The sequence below is a fragment of the Anopheles marshallii genome, chromosome X, assembly GCF_943734725.1.
Source record: "Anopheles marshallii chromosome X, idAnoMarsDA_429_01, whole genome shotgun sequence".
Taxonomy (NCBI): Eukaryota; Metazoa; Arthropoda; class Insecta; order Diptera; family Culicidae; genus Anopheles; species Anopheles marshallii.
In genome coordinates this window covers 5,979,747-6,001,980 of record NC_071325.1, presented here as the reverse complement: position 1 = coordinate 6,001,980, position 22,234 = coordinate 5,979,747, and the positions used below count along the sequence as shown (strand labels likewise).

General features: G+C 46.0%; 4 protein-coding genes across 5 annotated transcripts; 2 read left to right on the top strand and 2 right to left on the bottom strand.

The window, feature by feature from the left end:
* Positions 1-501: 501 nt before the first annotated feature.
* LOC128710202 (activating signal cointegrator 1) lies at positions 502-2,308 on the top strand. The gene is made up of 4 exons (XM_053805249.1): positions 502-569; positions 639-1,575; positions 1,664-2,153; positions 2,226-2,308. The coding sequence occupies exons 1-4, from the start codon at positions 502-504 to the stop codon at positions 2,306-2,308; spliced, it is 1,578 nt and encodes a 525-aa protein (XP_053661224.1).
* An 884-nt stretch (positions 2,309-3,192) lies between these two features.
* Positions 3,193-8,958, bottom strand: LOC128711392 (protein white). Of its 2 annotated transcripts, XM_053806264.1 has the most exons (5): positions 8,893-8,958; positions 5,675-5,746; positions 4,417-5,357; positions 4,012-4,345; positions 3,193-3,939 (listed from the first exon to the last, which is right to left on the bottom strand). In XM_053806264.1, the coding sequence occupies exons 1-5, from the start codon at positions 8,956-8,958 to the stop codon at positions 3,193-3,195; spliced, it is 2,160 nt and encodes a 719-aa protein (XP_053662239.1). The 2 variants fall into 2 exon arrangements, with proteins under 2 accessions (XP_053662239.1, XP_053662247.1); XM_053806272.1 differs by lacking the exon at positions 5,675-5,746.
* Positions 8,959-14,015: 5,057 nt separating this feature from the next.
* Positions 14,016-17,048, top strand: LOC128709305 (TBC domain-containing protein kinase-like protein). The gene is made up of 5 exons (XM_053804295.1): positions 14,016-14,322; positions 14,391-15,150; positions 15,245-16,047; positions 16,125-16,396; positions 16,584-17,048. Exons 1-5 carry the CDS (start codon positions 14,016-14,018, stop codon positions 17,046-17,048), a joined length of 2,607 nt encoding a protein of 868 aa, XP_053660270.1.
* An 887-nt stretch (positions 17,049-17,935) lies between these two features.
* Positions 17,936-21,552, bottom strand: LOC128708051 (probable 2-oxoglutarate dehydrogenase E1 component DHKTD1 homolog, mitochondrial). Its single transcript, XM_053803012.1, has 7 exons — positions 21,465-21,552; positions 20,282-20,971; positions 19,801-20,213; positions 19,271-19,696; positions 18,784-19,207; positions 18,102-18,712; positions 17,936-18,037 (listed from the first exon to the last, which is right to left on the bottom strand). Exons 1-7 carry the CDS (start codon positions 21,550-21,552, stop codon positions 17,936-17,938), a joined length of 2,754 nt encoding a protein of 917 aa, XP_053658987.1.
* Positions 21,553-22,234: the final 682 nt, after the last annotated feature.

Here is a 22,234-nt window from a genome sequence, read left to right as displayed (position 1 = left end):
TATAATGATCGATCGGTGCGACATTTCCGACGTATGCAATTGATTTCCGTTTTTCACCTTAAAACCGAGGAAAATTTATTACATCTCGTTTTTTCCTCTGCTTCCCGCACACGGTTGATGAGTTCCATTCGTTTGTGTTTGTACTATTACGAACGGAAACAATACGTGGGGGATGTGAGTTGTGGCGTGCTGTGGTAACCCATGGTAACCATTCATAAACATTATAACCTTCCGGTATAAACGGTACCCGGCCTTGTAAAGCACCATGCGCTTGACAAGTTATAACTACCTGACAGCGAAAGAGCTGTGCTGATTACATTACTTTACGAAAACAGAATTGAAAAGGAAACCGTGACACTGTACTGGTCGGCATATCAATCGTGGGATCATCACCATTTTCATTTACTAAAGAAGTGTGTTTAGCTTATCGGGAAGTTTGTCAAAATTGTTTGAGATTTTGAAGTGTTCTGTGTGTCCGCTAAAAGACTAAAAGGAACCGCAATGAATCAGTGGATCAAAGAAGAATTGTCTAAATGTTTACATTTTGACATCCCGAAAGAATTGATCTCGTAAGTGAAGCGGAAAATCTAATCTTTTCTTTTTACAAATAGTTAATGCACCCATTCTGTTTATTTTAGGTATATCTACACCATCCAAACTGCGGAAGAAATTGATGGCTATTTTCGGACCCTGCTCGATTACACCAATCCGCAACATACGGCGTTTATGCGTGAGCTGAAAATTAGGCTCGGTCATGCCACGGCTGAGACCGGCAATTCGGAGCAAACCGGCAAGAGCAAACAACCCACCAGCAAGCAAACGAAATCATCAAAAACCGCCTCTTCCTCTGCACCATCGGCAGCGAAATCTTCCACCCAAGAAGCTAGCACCAAAAAGAAAACCAAGTACGTGAATTTGTACGGCCAGGATGGAGAGCTGGCGGATGTGATATTGCTGAAGGGACGCCATCACTGCGACTGTCAGGCATCAAAGCATCGATTAGTAAATAACTGTCTACACTGTGGCCGGATCGTGTGCGAACAGGAGGGAAGTGGTCCGTGTCTGTTCTGCGGCAGTCTCGTCTGCACCGAAAATGAGCAGCGAATGATCGAGAGTTCGTCGCGAAAGGGTGACAACCTGCGGCGCAGCCTGATGGAACAGAACCGCCCAGCCGGATGGGAGGAAGCACTCGCAATGCGGAATCGTTTGCTGGAGTACGACCGGAACAGTGAAAAGCGCACGACGGTAATCGATGACGAGGCGGATTACTTTAAGACACACTCGATATGGTTGTCCGATGCCGAGCGCAAGAAGCTGGAACAGCTGGAGGAGGAATTGCGCGAGAAACGGCACGCTAGTCGGTTAGCCCGTAAGGTGACGCTAGATTTTGCTGGTCGCCAGGTGCTGGACGAGGCACTACTGTCTACGGAGGATATGGAGGAAATTTTTCGCCAAGCGTCTTTGGTGGATGCACCCCAAAATAGGTCACAGGGGGGTAAGGAGAATAATGATCCCGGTCGGACGATGCACGGCAACGACGATGTACATCCGACACTTTGTGGACCAGCGCCGACGGTAAGAACTCAGAATTATCTTAGTATATTTTTTCTGCTATTAAAAATGCCATTTAGACGTTCTTGAACAATATTTTTCTATTTTTTAGTTCATCGACAGCAGTGCTGGTGGTCCCGCCGTAGGCGCAGAACTTCGCCCTTCCGGCTATGATGGCGTTTATAGTCGGGTGCAGGACAAAGAGTTTATTGAAATGTCCGATATGCGGCATTGTCTGTCGATGCATCAACCGTGGGCATCGCTGTTGGTGGCCGGTATCAAGCGGCATGAAGGTCGTACCTGGTACTCGTCGCATCGTGGACGGCTGTGGATCGCGGCCACTGCAAAACCAACCAGCCCGGATACGATCCGTGAGCTGGAAAATTTCTATCGTAAGTTGTACGATGACGATTCGATCCAGTTTCCCTCTCAGTACCCGTCCGGGTGTTTGCTCGGTTGCGTTTCGGTGCGGGATTGTTTGCCACAGGAAGAGTACCGCAAGCAGCACCCAGCCGGTGAATCGGACAGCCCGTACGTGTTTGTTTGTGAGGAACCGCAAGAACTACCGATTCGCTTTCCGCTGAAGGGTGACCACAAAATCTGTAAGTTTTACTCAATTATTTCTAGACACTCAGTAGTGTTTCTAACCTCTGTTTCATTTCACACTACAATAGATTTGCTGGATTCTGCAATTCATCAAGCGTCGGTCAAAGCGTTGCAGCGACTAGCGAAACAAAACAAACAGTTGGAAGATTAAGAGCAGTGCAGTGATTTCGTTTCGGTTCCATCGACATATTAGAATTTGAGTCAAGATTTTTGAACTGATTGAAACTGGCCTGTTGTAAATCAATCTGTCCGTAAGCATTCTATCACATACGCTGTGTAACTGATTCATTCAATCTAATATTTCCTACTAAATTCTTATTTCAGTTGAAATTCTACCGTCTAATCTAGTTCTAATTGTAATATTCCATATAACGGATGAAATAGAATAAAGCATCTAATGCTCGAAGCATAAACGTAATAGAATACTTATTGAAAATTCGGTTATTTTGGAGTAAAAGTGCAATTTACTGTCGATCATTTTTATATTAATGTTATTGATTGTTATTATTATTATTACTACTATTCTTATAGATTGCTCGTCACTTGTCATAATATTCCTACGTTAATAAAACAATACGACACCGTAGTCGACGGGTAGGCAGCCAACATAGGGTCAAAACCTTTGCGGACCGGCATTCGGATGAAGCAGAATTCTTCCGACAAGCCGCAAAGAGAAGGAGAATAGAAAAATACTTGACATAAACGGCTAATCTGGTTCGGTAACTAGGCAACTTGCAAATTCACTATGTATGTGTATATGAATGTATATAATATATATCTCTGTCTTTAACACCGTACGTTTATATCGGGTAGACGCCACACGCACAGTCTAGGCCTGCCCTACTCACATACGAAAAGTTGCTTAAACGTAGAACAAACAAGAAAGAAACAGATGTGATGAAGACAACATTGACAAAAAAGTAAATAGAAACTCCGCTCAAGTACAAAACAGACTGCCCACACCCAGAACGGGGATAATGTCTAGGAGAGTAACTAAAAAAAACAAAACAAATCCGGCAACAAAGCACTTCCATCTTATTCTTTGCTGCGCGAACGCAACCATAAGCAGAGCAGGGCGCCGAGCCGGAATAGTACAATCAACGCAAACAGACAGGCAATGTCCAGCGTAAAGTCTTCCACGCGGAAGTTGAACGTCTCGAGTATGATTTCACCCGACCGTGGACAGGTGACATTGGCACGCGTGCACGCAATTTCACCATCGACCACTGTGCTCCACTGGTTGATCAGGAGCGCTTCGTTTGCGTACCGGAACCAGGACAGATAGGACAGATACTTGAAGTATGCGGGTACCGAGGCCGAGTTCAGGAAGAATCCACCGAAGATCAGGAACGGGATGACAACCGGCGGTCCCACTGACAGTGCCATCGAGATGGAGGAACTGGCGCAGGAAATCAGGTACCCGAACGAGGTGGACACGTTCGCGACAAGCGTTACGATGAAGAGCGTAATGAAGTAGTGGGTTGCACCGGCCCGCAGCCCTATCATTGGGTACGTGATCGATGTGAAGACGAACGGTACGGCAATGAACAGTGGCAGCTCGGCGATCGTTTTGCCGAGGAAGTAGGTGTCGACGCGGTACAGCCGGGAACGTTTTTCGCGCAAAAATACCGGCAGCTCGGCAGAGAACACGTTGATCACCGCGAACACATTCTGGAAGGTCATGTTGGTGAGGAATAGAAACAGCGAACCGTTAATATTCATCACACCGTCCTGGTCAAGCACCTGGCCGAAATAGATTGAACCGATCAGGGTCGCCACCATCTGGTTGGAAAGAGAAGAATGGGAAAACTGATGATTGCCAGGTTCTACGTTTGGCTCACCACTGGTACTTACTGCTGTTTGCAACAGGCGTACTTTCACCAACATCGGATCCTTCAGCACACTGAGCCACGAACGCCATAGAATGCAATAGAACTGTGTCCACCAGCTGGAACGATATCCGGTGCTACCAACCCCTTCCATCGGTTGCAGCATGTAGGGTTCATCCATTCCCTTACCCACAACAGAGGCCGTCTCGAGTACTTCACGCGCAATTGGACTGACCGCGAAGGAATCACAGATCTTCTTGATCATGTCACGACACTCGGCTTCTTTGGCCGGCGCGATTGCCAACATCTGCACGTAGAAGTCGGCCGGATTGTAGTTGGGCGGACAGGGTATTCCTAACCTGTGATGCGAGAAGTCAGAGCAGACTGAAGACGCCGGTCGAGAAACAAAAATTGTTGAATGACTACTTACTGAGAGAAAAATTCCGCCGACTGGTAGGGTGATCCGAGGAAAGCTACACGACCCTCCGCCACCAGCAGTATCTTGTCAAACAGGCAGTACAGCTCAGAAGACGGCTGATGGATGGTGAGAATGATGGTTTTACCCTTCATCGCCATACCCTTCAACACCTGCAGCACACTGTGGGCCATAAAGGAGTCGAGCCCGGACGTGGGTTCGTCGCACAGCAGCAGATGCGGATCGGTAAGCGTTTCCGAGGCAAACGCAAGTCGCTTACGCTCACCACCCGAAAGTCCCTTGATACGACCGGGTGCACCAATGATCGTGTCGGCACACTTCACCAGTGACAGCTCCTGCAGTACTTCCTGCACGCGATGTTGCTTCACGCTCGCTGGTACGCCACGACCCATTCTCAGAAGCGCCTGGAACAGCAGATGTTCACGCGTCGTCAACGACGGTATGAACAGATCGTCCTGCTGCACGTAAGCACATCTCGCTCGCAACTGTTCCGCATTTACCGGCACACCATTAAGGGCGCGCACGGCATTGGGAGATATCTTCACACCTGGTGGTGAACGGAAGGCGAGTGCGTTCAACAGTGTTGTCTTACCGGCACCAGAGCTACCCATCACCGCAAGAAGTTCACCGCTCCGGGCAACTCCCGTCACATTCTTCAGCAGGTGCTTGCGTGGGTTGAAATCTTTACGCTGGCGTGTGCAACAGTTCCGAATCCGAGCGCACAGTGGTTCGCGCGCCTTTGCATCAGCCGGTGCCTCGCCGAACACATCGATCTCCTTCCAGGTGTAGGTAAGCCGGTCCTGTTGGGGTATTTGACCCTTGACCGAACCGTAGCTCTTCGGCTTCCACACCTGTATCAGTGTCGCCTTGTCGTTCGTGAGCGTCGTATTCAGCGCGTCGTCCATCTGGTCCTGGTAGCTGCTGCTACTGTAGCGCTACAACGCGAAGAAAGCGTGAGGAAAAGGAATTATGATTAGAATCATGAATCATAAACAGGTAAGTTTCAGCTTCAATCAATTGCTACTCCTATCTTCGACAAGCCTTCCATTATTCCAGCGACAGTGTTCTACAACCAGAAAGCAGGAGTGTTAGCGCACCTATAGACATGCACATCCAGACAGCTCATCATATTTGGAGCATCGTCTTCTACAAGCGTGACAGGAAGCAAAACGGCTAGTTGGAAAATGCACCCGAACAAGGTAAGATAAACAAGCCAGCGAATATTCTGACATCCTCTACTAGAGAGCATTACGTAAGAGGTGACGGGAAAGTCGTAATTTCTCGATTCACAGCTGAGCCTCCATGTGCACTCGTAGATCTCACGCTACACGACCCTCGGACGAAGGTATAAACGACGTCAGCGGTGACAAAATCGTACGCAAACAAGAAAAAGAAAAGAGAAAAAGAAAGAAATACATAACAGAAGAAACAATAGGACCGCCACATTATCAAGGCCCTCTCACTACCTCAACCATGTGCTTATCGGTTGCAGATGGCCGAATGTTTCAGCTTCCATTGTAGGAATTTTTACTCTCTTATCAAGATATTCCATCTCTATTCCATGTCTACATATTGCATGGCATGCCGAGAATAGAGGCACGGTTTCATGGTAAAGCACTTATCAGCTTAGAACAGACGACTTTAATAGAAAAGAGTCGCTGATGCAGGTCATCGAAACTGGCTAGTCATCGTGATTCTTGTTAGTCCATTTTCTCCATTAAGAACCTTACCGAACAGTTAAATGTTCTACTTGACAGCACATGATTGTTCTGTAGTTTGCATGTACTTAGTGTCGCGTATGTAGACTTGCAGTGCGGTTAGTGTACTATTACGTCATGAACCCAATGGCGGATACTTTGTCGGCGGTGCTTTGTGGCTGCCGCATGTATCGTTTGAGTCTGACGGGTTACTAATTGCGTTAAATTCGATGTATGCCGGGCGTGGAATCCAATCAGTTACTAATAATCGGGTACATTGCCATTGGTAACATATCCAACATGTTGTCCCCCCGGGCACGACTGAGTCGAACTGACAGTTCGATGGGCTTTAAGCCGGTAGCGACAGCTGACAACGGCGGGGAGGGTTATATTAGTATGTTTGCAAAATGCAAAAGCTAAAAAATGCAAAAACAGACTCACCCAGCGGTGTGTGTGCCGGTGGTTCGGCAGCGCATTGAACGCTTCACGTAGCGCAGTGGGAACGGGAGCACAAAAACCGCAAACGAATCGACAAGACTCGCATTGAAATAAAAGGCTGGCTGTAGGGGTGGTTTTCTCCACATTGGCAGCATTCATGGGATTGCGGTTCATGATGAATTGGAACCAGATTGTTCGTCCCAAAAATGTGTTTTTTTTTCATGTTTGTTATTGTGTACGCATTCCACTGGAAACGTTTGAAAACAGGTATGATGCGGTTTCTACAGTGACGCCCCATCAAGTCGAATTATTTAAAAATAAACATCCACTCAAAGATCCTTCGACATCGTTGAGTATGCCCGTAGTGGACACCATCACCACTGTTTGCTGGCGAGTGGTTTTTTTTTTGTCTCGCGTTTGCACGCGTTTCCGATCATGATCATCGGTGTGATGCCGTGAGAGGAAAACCTACAACTTCCCCCAAAATCCACAACAGACCCCACATATATCATGGTGCGAACCGTTTTCAATTCCACATCGACTGACGTCTAATGATACCACCGGGCGACAGCAAATGCTACCTGTTTGTGCCGAGTTTTGGTTGAAAACATTTGTGCTACTCTGTGCACGGTGGTGGAGGCACTGAAAAGACTTGTTGTTTGGGCTTTGCATAGTCCGGAACTGCGCCCACAACCCGTCCAGTTCTGTGTGGAGCGTAGTGAAATTAGATCCATCACCGCGCAACCTTTTTTCCGACGTTGTACTGCTTCCATTGCGTTATGTATGCCGCTAAGTAGTGCGGGATGAATCAATGCAAGGGCGGGAAGGTGGTGGAAACAAACATGCTCTGTGTGTGCATGATAGTACTTGTACTGTTTAATTATTTCATAACAGTTTTCCACGTATCGTACAAATCAATAGATCCAGTAAAGTCAACATCTAGACACATTGTAGTACTAACCGAATTCTTCAAGCACGACCGTAAATTCCTTCCTTTTCTGTGTGCAGTCTTTTCGTACACCAATGGTGATTGATGGTCTGGTGGGATGTGATAAGCGACGATCATTGAGCGATCCTTCAGAGTTCGTTACATTGTGATTACAGCTCAGAGGCACTCCTTATCATTACCCCGAGCAAATATGAAGAAGCTGTGTTCGTTACGGTGCAACAACCATTGGTCACGGTTCATCAAACAAGAAGTCCGGTATGAGGCAGAAGCATCAGCAAAACAATTTCAAATTAATTAAAGTTCGCAGCACCGGACAGTGCTATGCTTCCTGCTTAGCTTCCTTCAGTAGACGCATGACGTCCGCGTTCCGATGCCGATAGCACAGTCATTCGCAAGTCCACACTATTAGGTACCATTGCAACCCTAACCTACATCTAACACTTGGCTCGTTAGTTGAGGTTATGGTCCGGGCACCAGCAACACCGGTGTCACCTTACACCGGATCCGGTACTCAATAAGGCGTAACAAACGTTCGGGATGCTCTCTTCCCCGTGTCTAATGTCTGGGACAGCTGAACTTGCTAATACACCGTTGATGGCATGCAGTGCATCGGCATCGAGGCTTATATCTCCCATTGGTTGTTGTCGGGCTTCATTATCCTACCGTCGCTATTCTCGCTTCCGGAAGATGGCGCTGCACGTCGCGGCACGTACGGAAAGTGAAAGGTTCTTTTTATGTTTCCGAGGACTGTTCAAACCTCACAGAAGTGGATTAATTGCTGTGTTGGAAAAAAAAATTAAGCTACAAACAGCTACCGACATGAGGTGTACACAAATATCTGGAGGCTTCTTGTCGAAAAGCCGAAACAGTGCTAACGAGCAACACACAATCCATCGTGTGAGCTCTGTATCACCTCCTCATTATCTCTAGGCTCAATGATCCATGTCCTTCTCCCCCATTCCAATATGATTGATTCAAAGCGTGGAACACCGACAGATGCATTCCATCTGCCTTAACTCTCGAGCCCTCCATGCAAATTAGTTCATGGACGCCGGCGCTCTGTTTTTTTTCTTTGTGTTTTACACCAAGCAGAACCACTTCAACGCAACGCAACTTCTGCGTCAAAAGTCAAAAGATCTGCGTCGTACTGCGCAGCTCACCCAATGCCTGATGGACGAATGTCCCGCAATGATAGGATGCTAACCCCTCAAAAAAGGCAACAACTGGACTCTATAGGACGGATCTATTCTGCAAGTCAACGGCTTGCACAATTCACGAATGATAGTTTGCCCTAGAGTACTGCGGGTTGAACTTTGCCAGTACTATCAACTCCACCTCCCCACCATCTTATCTTCACTGTCTGGCCGCGATCTTTTGCCGACTTACCCGACTGGAGCTGAGCGTTGTTTTCGATTCACCATCCCCATACTGGTCGTCGGTGTTGATGGTCATCCTGCGCTTACGTCCCGCGATTCGGTGAGTCCTTTTATCGTGACGCTTCTTCTCTGGTTGCGACACGCTTCAGGCGAATAAGAGGCGTTTGATGCCTGTCGTAAGCGAGTGTCCTAGCAGTAGATTGCGTCTTTGTTGCTGGTCCTACAAGTAGTAAAAGACAAATGACGAAAATGAGATTAGACGGTATAATTATCTGCTCATACACTCCTCTACATTGCAAGAACCTTTCCTCCGAATTTGTCTCCCATCACTGTTCTCGACTATCAGCAAACATGCTGATGCGCATTCTCATCTTGTGGTGGCTTCTAATGAGCGTACACTGTAGATTTGCGTGCCTTTCTAGCGCTTTTAATTTGATTTGATTTCGTACGATGATGCAGAGTTTTTTTTTGTTTCGTTTTTGTACTACCTCAACATAAAAAATGTTTCTCCCAACGTTAGCATACAGCTTGCGTTCTGAGTACAGCTCTCATCTGTTGCTGGGCTGGGTTTTCCGACTTTTCTTTGGACATTTGTCATCGTTTTACCTATGCCGAAACCCAGGAGAATATTTCGTCTACATTCGCTTCCGATTTCCGGTCATGTTTCACAACCAGGTTATGGTTGGACCTCCGGGCTCTGCTCCGTTTCGATTGGACGACCTTTTACTTAACCTCACTTTTTTTCTGTGGCATTTTGGCCCGCGTGATCGATGGTGTGTGCTTTCAGTTGACAAAAAGTACTCCAACTTGCAGTGACAACAAAAAAGTGACGATCTATTTCAGTGATTGTGGACTTCCCGATGAAAAAAAAAAACGATGCATGGAAGCAATATTGTGAAAGTCCCTCTACCGTAATCTGGCAAAGGGTTTTTTTGTGTGTCTTGTTTTGGTTGTGATTCTCGCTCCATTAGAGCTCAATGTTCTGTGTTCCCTTTCTGGACGTTAACGATGCCACTAATTTAACATATTTTGCTGTGATGAGGTTAATTTCAATAGCTCGTACGCATCGTGTGATTAGATTTGTACTGGTACACATGTTTTTAACGTCCAAAGAACAGCTTCCATGCTTTTTTCAAACTATTAATTACCAGATTATAACCTCCTTAACGAGCAATGTGCTTCATTACAAGATTTGGTCAAGAAGAAAGCATGATGGCCAGTTGCAAACACGAGTAGACCTAGTTAAATGAAGTAACAAGTGAATATCATAATGAAGTTATCCTCCTTAATGTAGGTTGAAATTGTATGAATACATATAAGTAATCGGTCAAGAAGTGAACCCTCCCGGTTGGAAAAAGGCTGCCATATTAGGGTAACAGCACCGGCCGACAACGATCGATTGCGTCCCAGGTAGCGTCCCGGCACGTTCCGGGAATGCATGGAAACATAACCTGCTGGCGGTATGCAAGTACCGCGTATCCGTTTACAGTTCGGTGGTGTGCGCGGCAAAACTAATCCGATTGGCTTCATCATAAGAGGGCTTCCAAATGCCTACGCCTTGTACTTTCTTACACATTTGTTGGGAAATCGTTGCACACGCACACCGCGGGATGTGGCGGACTTTTCCACCTTTTTTTGGGGGAAATCTACCAAACCCTTGATCTACGGCTTCTTCAGGTGCCCAAAGTCCCGAGATCCTGATATGCTGTGTGGTTACGACAGAATACCAAAATATCTGGAAAACGGAAAACTTCCGGCACAGTGAAAAGACCACCTGAAGTTTGCAACGGCCGGCCGGAAGAAAAGTGTACGTATCGGCTTCTTTTGCTTTCCAGTTCTTCCTTGGATCAGCATCATTTTATTGGTAGTGTATGTTTGGATGCATCTTCCTTTCTTTCCTCCCGTCGTATCGGGAATACATCGGGAGTTTTCATGTGAGATAGGAAATAAATAGTTCCAAATATACATAATCCAGCTTCATGCAACGTTCTTGGGTTGATTAGATGAACTTTAAACGGTTGGAACAATGGTATTATTCTGGATCTTAATGAAAAAGGACGATAAAATGCGTGGGTGGACAAAATGGCGCTCCTCTTTGATTGTGGCGTTTGACGGGATTGATGTGATAGGATATGGATCCGTGTTGGTTTTGAATTAGGCATCTACAAAACCAGGGAATAGACTTAATAAGCGTTCCTTGAGTATCTTGTGTTCTAAATGCTGCTGCCTCAAACTAGAATTGCACTGGGGGTTTTGCACCTCACTCACACACAAACGAACAGCAGCCATTTACATTTGTCAGGCACGATCAAAATGAGATAAATTATAACAAAATCACCTTTTAATATTCTTCTTGGTTCTAATGCACGTAAAACAGGTCGTAAGATCGTTGGAAATTTGTTTGCAAATTTACACCCACATCGGCACGTTCACATATGCAGACAGATATAGATCATATAAACACTTTTGCAATACACTGCTTTTGAATGGTTTGCGGACATTGGCTTTTCACATCGAAGGCTCCCCGAACCAAGCACGCGCGCACACCGCTTAGCAACTTTGCTACTGCTCCGGCCAACGATCGAACTGGAATGAATGCTGGCGAACCGCTGCATCGGGTAGGAAAATGAACTCCACGTCCCTGCTTGTCGACATTCGATGCGCGTGCTCGGATGTATGCGTGCGTATATGCCTCTTGCTTGTGCTGGCAGGCAATGCGTTTGGAGTAGAGGAGACGCATTTATACTGTCCCGCCTTTCATGATATACGTCACACGTGATGGATTCATTTCTTTTCATCGACAGCCACATCCAAGTGTCTACTGTTATCAAATGTAGGTATGGGATGAAAAGGTTCATTGGCATGATCTGCCGTGATTACTACACTGTCCTTTGCCAATATTTTCTACAGTATGTCAAGATGATCGTGATACAGAGATGCTGAACGAAGAGTAAATTTTGCTGCATGTTTAATAACTCGTTATGAGTTTTGAGTGAACAGCATTTAGTTAGTTGACAGCTAGTAAACGTCTGTCATGTTTGTACTACTATGATACATTACTGCTAAGACAAGAGTCCTAAGATACCTTAAATACATCTAATACTTTGTTTTATACCAAAGTTAGATGTTTTTTTCTTTATAAAATCAATGGTAAAAACTATTATTAAATCAATTGCTAAGTGCTTTATAATCCACAACGCATATGCTCTATGACATTAGAACTTGGAAGTGATAAGGTATGGAATCAGATCGCAAAAACGAGGATTAAATTTCAATGTTTTACTGGCCGCACTGAGGCCAGAGGGCACGAATGAAAGCACGCAAAAAAACTCCATGCAATTAAATTCGGCTCCGCGAAATAGATTAACCAAAAAACGTGCTCCTCGACATGCCGATTCCAATAATCAAAAGTATTGTGAACTTGGGCGAAATTATACAGTCTGTACGCAAAAACATAAAAAATAAAATTAACTAGAAAGTTACACACGTTTATATTTATAAAAAAGTGTAGAAACGGTTGTCGCTCTTTTTGATAATTCTTTCACATCGAGCGTTGGAGGCTCTAGAAAACCGTAGCGGATTGTATTACGATAACGAACTAGAGTAAATGATTTGTTCAAGTTGTCGATTGCTTACTTTTTGCTGGTGGCTTTTTGAGCCAGTTCGACCCAGTCGCAAACTGATTTGATCAAGGTTTTGATACTTGTGTAGGTTCTCCACTGCAAAATCTGAAGCGAAATGGTTTAACCAAGCCATGAGCGGAAGCTTTCCTTTTTTTTTAAATTATGTATTGAACGTTTATCAAATTCTCCAACATGGGAGCGTAACGTATGACAAATGTCTTAATTACAACTGCGCGCAAACACGTGTGAATTTCCTGTTTCGAGTTTTTTTTCTTAATACTTAATACGCTCTTGACCAGCGACGATAGATTATTTGATTATGGATGTAGAGTGGTGTAATTAATATTTTTTTTTTTCATAAAGAAAGTTATGTTAAATGAAGTTTTTTTTTTATTGAACTCAATAATGTACGTTGAACTTGAAGGTTTTATATGTTTGATAACGTGGGTCTGTATTAACTGTTGCTATATTTCAATGTTGATCAATATTTAACAGCTCAAAAGTAAGTTTTGTCAAACAAAGTTGATTAATACAACTTAAGGAATTAAGAGATAAACTTCTATTTTGCTGTAGCATGTTTAGACTATCAAATTTCAACACTCTTATTCTAATTTGTTGCATTTTTTCTATACATTTTGCGATTTGTGGTTTCCCTGACACTGACTATCTATTAAGTGATAAACATAAGTCACCTAAGTTATGAAAATCATGACCACATAGGTCGTTACATTGAAAAAAAAATATCAAAACCTTGCAAAACCACAGACATAAATTAAAACGAGTTTGGCAAACAGCTGTTTAAGATGTTCCCTATCCCTCGAACTATCCAATTCGATGCTCCCGTTCCATCTTAATCAGCATAGAAGTTCCTTCTTCCCTACCTGTAGATCTTCATCGTGTATCACGCACGTTCTTGAAAAGCTGAAATATTTGACGAAAACTATTCCATTAACGTATAAAAAATAAATATAATAAAAATAGGTTTATGTTTTTAACCCGTTATTTTTTAACACAAAGTTTAATGTAACACATATTAAAAGAGGCAAGCGATTTTGTTTGTTTCCCTTTGGAATTCCATTCATCGATCAATTCATTCATGCTTCTCGAATGATTCGTACAACTCTCTTGGAGTAACCCTGCATTTCCTTGGTGCAGGCAAACAATGATAAACCTGCTGTCACCACTGTCAGCTGGCTTTTGCCCAATTCTTGTTATCAAGCACAACATAATAAACTTTTTGTTTGTTACGGTGAATTGATTGAACGTAAGCACTTATTACAATACTTGTTTCTAACGTACAAAATCCACAACAATCAATACACTGTGGTGTGAAGCAAGACGACAGAAGAGGAGAAGGTAGTGAATGAATAAAATATAAACCGCTTCTTTTGTTCTTGTTTTTTTTAGCGTAAACGTGCGGCAGTTTATAGAAAGGGGCGTATTGGTTACCGGTAAACATTCTGCAAAGGTCTGCTACTTCGGTGTTTAGCATTGCAACGGGCACGTTGGAATGAAGGTAACCAACTCGTCGACGGAGCGTCGTACTGCGTCCGAGTACCAGAGTGGTAGCATATTTCGCGGCTGTTCCGTCGAAAGCGGAGCTGTGGTACCGATGGCGCCATCGAAGCTAAACTATCGCATTTCCGTGCTGACGTTCTTCGCGAAGGCACACCCGAACGATGAGTGCTGCGGTACGAACGGGTTACCACTGACGCCCAACTCGATCGGTATTTTTGGTCGTGCCCAGTTATTGAAATCCGATGCACTCCGGCACGAGAATCTATGCACCTACCTCGATGCGATTCGGGGCAAGCACGGTATGTTTAGATTTTCGTGGCACAATCCTGAATTAATAACGATGCTCTCTTCCTCTCTCTTTTCACAGAACGGACAATAATCGTTCAGGAATACGTTGGTTGCCCTCTGTCGGAAACATTCATCGGCGAGAACAATAAGCAGGAGACGTTGTTGCGTATCGGGTACCAGGTGTTGAGCGCACTAGCTCATCTCAACCAGTGCGGGTTAGTGTGCCGTAATCTGGATCCGAGCAACGTGATGGTGAGCCGGGACTTTAGTGTAAAGTTGTACAACTACGGGCTTTATCACATGACGTGCGGCGGTCGGTACGTGTCATTTCCGATTGGAAATGTACGGTACCTCGCACCGGAGGTACTGCTGGGCAGCCGGGAAAACGTGAAGAGCGATGTATGGAGTTTAGGCATTGTACTGGCAGAGCTAGCACTTGGATGTACGCTCTGGGAGTCGCTCAAGCTATCCCAGATCATGCGGAAGGTGCTCAGCCTCGTCAACACGCAGAATGTGTTCGAGAAGATTGCACGCGAACACAACAGGCTAGAGGTGTACGAAGCGATGGACGCTGGACTAAGACGAATCGTGGAGGAATGCCTCACCATTTCGCCACGAAAGCGTCCCCTAGCAAAAGAAGCACTTGATGATCCGGTGTTTGATTTTGTGCGGCTTTGCAGTTCGCCAACCGCCGACAGCAGTGGTTTAACGTTGGTCGAGAAGCATCTATCCCTTAGCCAGATCTACTATCTTTGGCAGTTGGCCGGTGGAGATGTACAGCAGGAACTGAAAAAGGAAGGCCTCATCAAGAGTGAGGCACCAATACTTTCTTTACCGAAGTAAGGCTCCTATAATCAAATGCTATTATAGCTAGAACTTTTTAGTTCCGTTTCTAATATTCTTTTTCTACGTTTTCATTTTCTAACCCTAAAGTTTGGTGATGCTCAATGGTAAATCAATCTCCCCACCGAAGAGTCAAAGCTTCCTGCACGACAATCGTATCATTTTCCTTAACTTCAACACACTCCTGGAGCGGCTATCCGCCATCCCGGAGGAGGATTACCTACCGCTGATCTACAACACCGACGCCTACCTCGAATCACCTATATTTAAAACCGAACTGCCGCTTGTCATTCGTGAGCGGGACATGATTTATCAGTTCCATCGGATCGTATTGCTTAACACGCTGCTGCAAGGCTACCCATACACGCACGATCTGTTGCGCTCATTTGCCGCTAAAGATATACCTCCGCTGTTCCGGGGTCAGGTTTGGGCCTGCCTGCTCGGTGTGGTCGAGAATGGGATGTACGAGCGGCTGGACAAATGCAGTCCAACGCACACCGATCGCCAGATAGAGGTAGACATACCGCGATGCCATCAGTATAACGAGCTGCTGTCCGCACCGGAAGGACACGCGAAGCTTAAGCGCCTGCTAAAGGCGTGGGTATCCGCACATCCGCAATACGTTTACTGGCAGGGTCTAGACTCGCTGACCGCACCGTTCCTGTACCTGAACTTCAACAACGAGGAACGTGCGTTTCTTAGCCTGTACAAGTTCATCCCAAAGTATCTGCATCTATTCTTCCTGAAGGACAACTCGTCGATCATTAAAGAGTATCTGGTGAAGTTCTTTCAGTTGATATTCTTCCACGAGCCGGCACTCGCCAAACACCTTCACGGCATCAACTTCATACCAGAGTTGTACGCGATTCCGTGGTTTTTAACAATGTTTAGCCGTAAATATCTGATATATTAGAAATATTGTAGTTATATCTGCACACTCTAACCTTGACATGCAATTTTTATCTTCCAGACGTTTTTCCGCTGCATAAAATATTCCATCTTTGGGACAAGTTGATACTGGGCGACAATTCCTATCCACTCTTTATCGGCATTGCGATACTGAAGCAGCTCAAGAGCACACTGCTAAAATCAGGCTTCAACGAATGCATCCTGCTGTTTAGCGATCTGCCCGACATTGTGATCGAATCGTGCGTCAATGACTCCGAAACCATGTATCAGTTCACACCGAAAAGCATCACGTATCGGAAGTATGCCCTGCACGAGGAAGGCCCGGAAGAGTTTGTATGTATTAGGTATTGGACCTTGTACAGACGATAGGATTCTCTGCACCCTCTGTGATTTAATACCTTGTTACCAAGGAATTATGCACGAAAAGATCACAGAGTAGCAGATACCTTTCGTTGCTGCAAGGTTATTTAGTTTTTTAAACAACATAAAGACGCTTATTAATTTATTGTACGCTTCGTAGGATCTTAACTACACAGAGGACGATCTACGTGAGGTGCAGGCGGAGCTACATCCACGCATCAGCGTGTACGATCTGATACGGTTGTTGCGTGATCGGCCCGCCAGTACCGCCATCCTCGACATTCGCAGCAGTCTCGACTATCGGAAGGTAGCGATCGAGAACAGCATCAACATACCGTTCAGCTCCGTCTCGCTGAAGGAACCCCGACTCGATGCGCTGAATGTACCACGGCTGGAGGCGTACCTCCGCCGCCAGCCGGTAATAACGATTATCGTAAGTGTGTCGCACGAAAATGCGATGTTGTTTGCGAAGTTTCTGGTGGACAGTGACGTACCGTATGTGGCTGTACTGCATCGGGGCTTTGAGGCGATCTATCGGACGGACGACAAATTAATATTGCAAACGTTTGATTACATCAACACACTCGCCAAACATCTAACACCGATCGCATCGTTCACCGAGTGAAATCGTTATCGGAAGTAGTGTGTTACGCGAAGGGGCGTTACTGCCTGTTTTGGATAAATCCAGTTCTTAAATAGTCCCGTACATCACTATCAAACGACACAGTGTCAGACTAGAATCTACAGAAATGTTTATGTTTATTTATACATCGTGAAAGTTATAAATCATTTTATTTGGATTTTTTCCCTTTCCTTATCGGATTTTGTGTAGCAGTTTTGTATGTGTGTATTTTTGCTTAGATAATTATAATTTAGAAAGTGTAAAAAATGTGTAACCCATTTATAATTCATTTTCAAAAGTTAGATGTGTTCTAAGCAAATTGAGTAAAACTAGTTAGCAAAAAAAAACATCATATTATGTTGATCCACTTTCGGAGACAGACGATACAGTTGAGGATAGGATCAAACTGAACACACATCAATAGGATAGCAAGAAAGCCTTAAAAGTTATCGTTTATAAGAAGATCAATATGGCACCGAATATCTCGTGAAACTTTTACAGAAACGCAAGGCTCAATAAGACTCAGATATCGAATGATATCAATGGTGATAGACACTATCCCTTTTAATAGTGCAGTATAGGCAGACCGACCGACTTCGACTATGCTCATTGGTGCATAGAACCTATCGAGAACAAAACAAGGATTATAACATGTGCAACAGTAAAACAAATACTCTATAGAATACCTGCCCCAGCAGTGCTTAGTCTGATGCTCAATCAGATACTCAACGAAATGATACCAAAACATAAATAGTTAATTTGCAAAATCGTTTATCAACTCTCCCACACAGTGATGTACGGTCTCATTTTGTTTCCACGAATGAACGTTAAATAAAAATCCCCAAAATTACATGGAGATGATGATGGTTAAAAATCAGGAAGAGAAAGGTTTAATACAAGGTGGTTTTAATCACTTCCTCAGCCTCTTTCACGTGCCACTGGCTGACACCGACGGCAACGGTAGCAGCTTCTGGACGGCCACGGTACTGAATCTACAAAACAAAGGTGATTATGTGAAAACTTTACATTAATTATTACAACTAATCTAATACTTACCCTACGTTCACACATGTTTTCAAAGCGAGGCTGCACGAATGTCCATGCGCCCATGTTGCGGTGCTCTTCCTGGCTCCAAACGAACTCACGCGCGTTCGCGTACTTTGCCAGCTCATCCCTTATGGCCTGCACCGGGAATGGGCAGAGCGATTCTAACCGCACCAGTGCAACATCGCTGACCTGGCGCGATTTCCGTTCGGCCTGCAGTGTGTAGTAGTGTTTGCCGCTACACAGCACAACGCGTCGTACGCGCTTCGGATCGATACGCGCACCATGCTCCGGGTCGGCCAGCACCGACTGGAAGTGTGTGCCCGGCGCAAAGTCACCGTGCGGTGACACACAGTCCGAGAGGCGCAGTAACGTCTTCGGTGCTACCACCACCAACGGTTTCCGGAAGTTGCGTATCATTTGACGGCGTAGCGCGTGGAAGTATTGGGCGGGTGTGGATGGATTAATAACCTGGAAGTTGACCGCGTCACCGTCGGGGCTTGTTTCCCGCGAGTCCGTCATCTGCAGAAAGCGTTCCATGCGGCAGGAACTGTGCTCGGAAGCGGCACCATCATAACCGTGCGGTAGTAACATCACCAGACCATTGCAGACCATCCACTTAGCTGTGAGATCATACGTAAAAGTGATGTCAACTTAAACGAGCTGTTGTTGGAATACTCGTCTCGTTACTTACTTTCACCGCTAACCAGGAACGTATCGATGATGATCTGTGCACCGTTGAAGAAATCACCGAACTGTGCTTCCCACAGTACCAAATTGTTGGGACTATCGATAGCCATGCCGTACTCGAACCCAAGAACAGCTTCCTCCGAAAGTATACTGTTCGCTAGTTCAAACCGTCCAGTATTCGGGCTGCCCGCCGCCATTGCGTTCAGGGGAATGAAGATCTCATTCGTTTGCTGATCGACCAGCATGGCGTGTCGCTGGGAAAACGTCCCCCTTCCGACATCTTCACCGCTTAGACGGACGTTATACCCTTGGTACATCAAACTTCCGATCGCCATCGCTTCCGCCGTTGCCCAGTCAATCCGTTGACCTTCGGCGAGCCTCTTCAACCGTGCATCGATGTGTATCTTCTGAAGATGCGGATGAACATTCTGCAAATAGGTGCAAAAGTGTTTCGATTAAACTGTACATCAACAGCAACCGCTAGTACTCACGAAACCTTCCGGAAGCTTTACACTCTCCTGGCCGATGTGACTTAGCAACCGATAATCGACACCCGTATTCCAGACGGTTACTTCATCACCGGGTTGCTGTAGTCCACTCCACTGTTTGCCGAAATAGGAGCGCTCCGGTTCGTACTGCTCATGCGCCTGCAGTTCTGCGGTCAGATAGTTCTGATGACTCTTCGAGATCGCGTCCACGTCTTGCTGGTCAAACACACCGGCTGCGATAAGCTTGTCCGCGTACACGTCCGGGATAGACTTCCGTGCGTGTATCACCTTGTACAGCAGTGGATTTGTCATCGTGGGGTCGTCCAATTCGTTGTGTCCCCAGCGTCGGAAGCAGTTCAGATCGATAAAGAAATCCTTGCCAAACTTTTGCCTATATTCGACGGCAATCTTCGTAACGCCTGCCAGTGCCTGTAGTTATCGAGTGAGCAATGAGAGGTTGACAAAAAAGCTACATCTTAGAATTGTTAACAATTTCTTTCCACTCTTTTAGCCACACTGTTGTCTGGTCTTACCTCCGGATCATCCCCATTGACGTGTACGATCGGTGCCATGATTGATTTTGCCAGATCGGAAACATACCGCGTACTGCGACCCCGTTCAGCTGGTGTCGTAAAGCCGACCTGATTGTTCACAATCAGATGTATCGTGCCCTCCACCTCAAAGTGTGGCACATTCGCCATCATCAAACATTCCTGGTTGATACCCTGGCCGGGAAAGGCGGCATCGCCGTGCACTTGAACGTTCAGCACCTTCGAACGATGGTATTCATCCACGCCCTGTACGTCGTACGGACCGTCAGCAAGTGCGAGTTGCTTGGCCCGTGCTTTACCCATCGACACGGGATTCACCGCCTCCAGATGCGACGGATTGTGCAGCATGTTGAGATGAAACGTTTTCCCTCCCACTGTCACATCCGTTGAAGTATCTGCGAATGGAAAGAAAACGTGATGAGAACTCGGCTCGGCTGACTTTGTGCGACTCCCAACAACTTACGGAAATGGCTCGCAATATCACACATCGCCTGCGCATCGGCAGGAAATTCTGGATGTCCTTTGAACTTTTTAAATATCTTGGCAGGGCGCGTACCGAACAGGGTCGTTAGTACGTTCAGCTTGCCCCGGTGTGGCATACCGATGACGATGTTGCGCAGATCGGCCTCACCGGCACACCGGAACAGCTCCCAGTAGAATGCCATCATGCTCTCGGCACCTTCGCCACCGTACCGTTTCACGGTCGGGAATTTGATCGCTAGAAATTGATCGAAGGCTTGCGATTTTAGCATCAGCTCGGCAATGTCACGCCGTTCGGTGACGGTTGGTTCCTGCTGGAACAGCTGCTCGTATCGACCGGCAAGCCATTCGCGTTCCTCCTCCGACTCGATGAACCCGAGTTCGATGCTGCACGTGCCACAGTACATACGGGCAAGCAGTTGATCCAATTCGGCCATTGACAGTGCCTGCTGTTGCGGTACATTGAGCAAACCGGTCGGATCGATACGATCTCCTGAGGTGAGCCCATACCGTGTGTATTGAAGCTCTGGCAGCTTGTTGAAGCCCGTCTCGGAGGGGTGAAATTTGACTGGATCAATCGTTGCGATGCGATGTCCATGTGTGCGGTACGCTTCTACCCATCGGTACACATTGCTATTGCTGTTACGCTTGTCCAACACCGCTGCACTGACTCCTGAGGTGATGAGATAATCGAGAGGATCATAATTTAATGGTCCGGAAAGCAAAACAAGAATTGTTGCCTAGATAAGCATGACGATGTGCTGTTATTCAGCGTGTGATCTGTAGTAGGACGAGTACAACCTCCTTTGCCTAATGCAGCGTGGCAAGGCCATCGTCAAGCAGACCTTATCAACGGATGCGCAGGTACGAGAGGAATTCACATACTTCAACTTGAATGCCTCATGTGGACATCGGCATAGACGGTGTGATAAGGAGCTTAACAAAAGCACTCAGCAACTGATCTTTGCACAAAAAACAAACCCTACACACACAGATACTGTCGTGACGGTTTTGGTGATAGAAGGAAGTTCCAACGGACGACTATTGTACGCCAGGTGATGGAACGCTTTGTACACGGTTTGATAGAAGAAGCACATTTGCGATCGATGTTATACCCATCGATCGTGATCCGTGCTGCATCCATACGAAAGGTTACAGACGCTTACCTTCGTACCGGTAGGTAGGCCTTGGTCGATTTCCAAACACACCCTTCGTGCTGTGATATCCTCGCGACAGTAACAAACGGCCCAACATCTTTAGGGTACGGCTGGTTGTAAACAAACGCGCAAGAATTTATTCTCTTCTCGTTCGTCCGGTATCCTTCTCGTTCGACCGTCCGCTTTCACATGCACACACATGCAGCACTACGCACGCAACAAACGCACACACCGTTAGGAAAGAGTTGCTAAGGCAAACTAATTGTGGGCTGGTTAGAATCTGTGGGCGCGCCTCTCGCATTAACGCGCTAGAACACACTGTGAGCGCAGGGAGGTAAAGGGCTCGCCAAATGCTTCCACATCGAGAAGCAACCGGTGAAGGAATACTGAAGATTACAGTGCATGACAACGGCCACCCCGAACACCACCCGGACCCGTACTGTATCAGTTTCGGCGCTGATACGCAGCCTGCGACATACGCTTCAGGCCGTATGGAGTGTGCGCGGTCCGGTGTATGCGTAAACATGTTTACGCCCAGCTCGCTTATTTGTGTATGCGCACTGAGCGGCAGTGTGAGTACGTCTACGTCGATAAGCCGGCCGCAACTAGTTTGCCCCGTTGAGCTGGTACACGCACTAAAACAAACGTGGTGGTCAGTGGAGTAAATTCTATATTATAGTGACGTAGCGTAATGACGTTTGTGTTCGCTGTGAGCATCAATCTCGGACCATGTCCTAAAGATGTACGCATCTTTGATCACCAATATCAATCATTGAAGG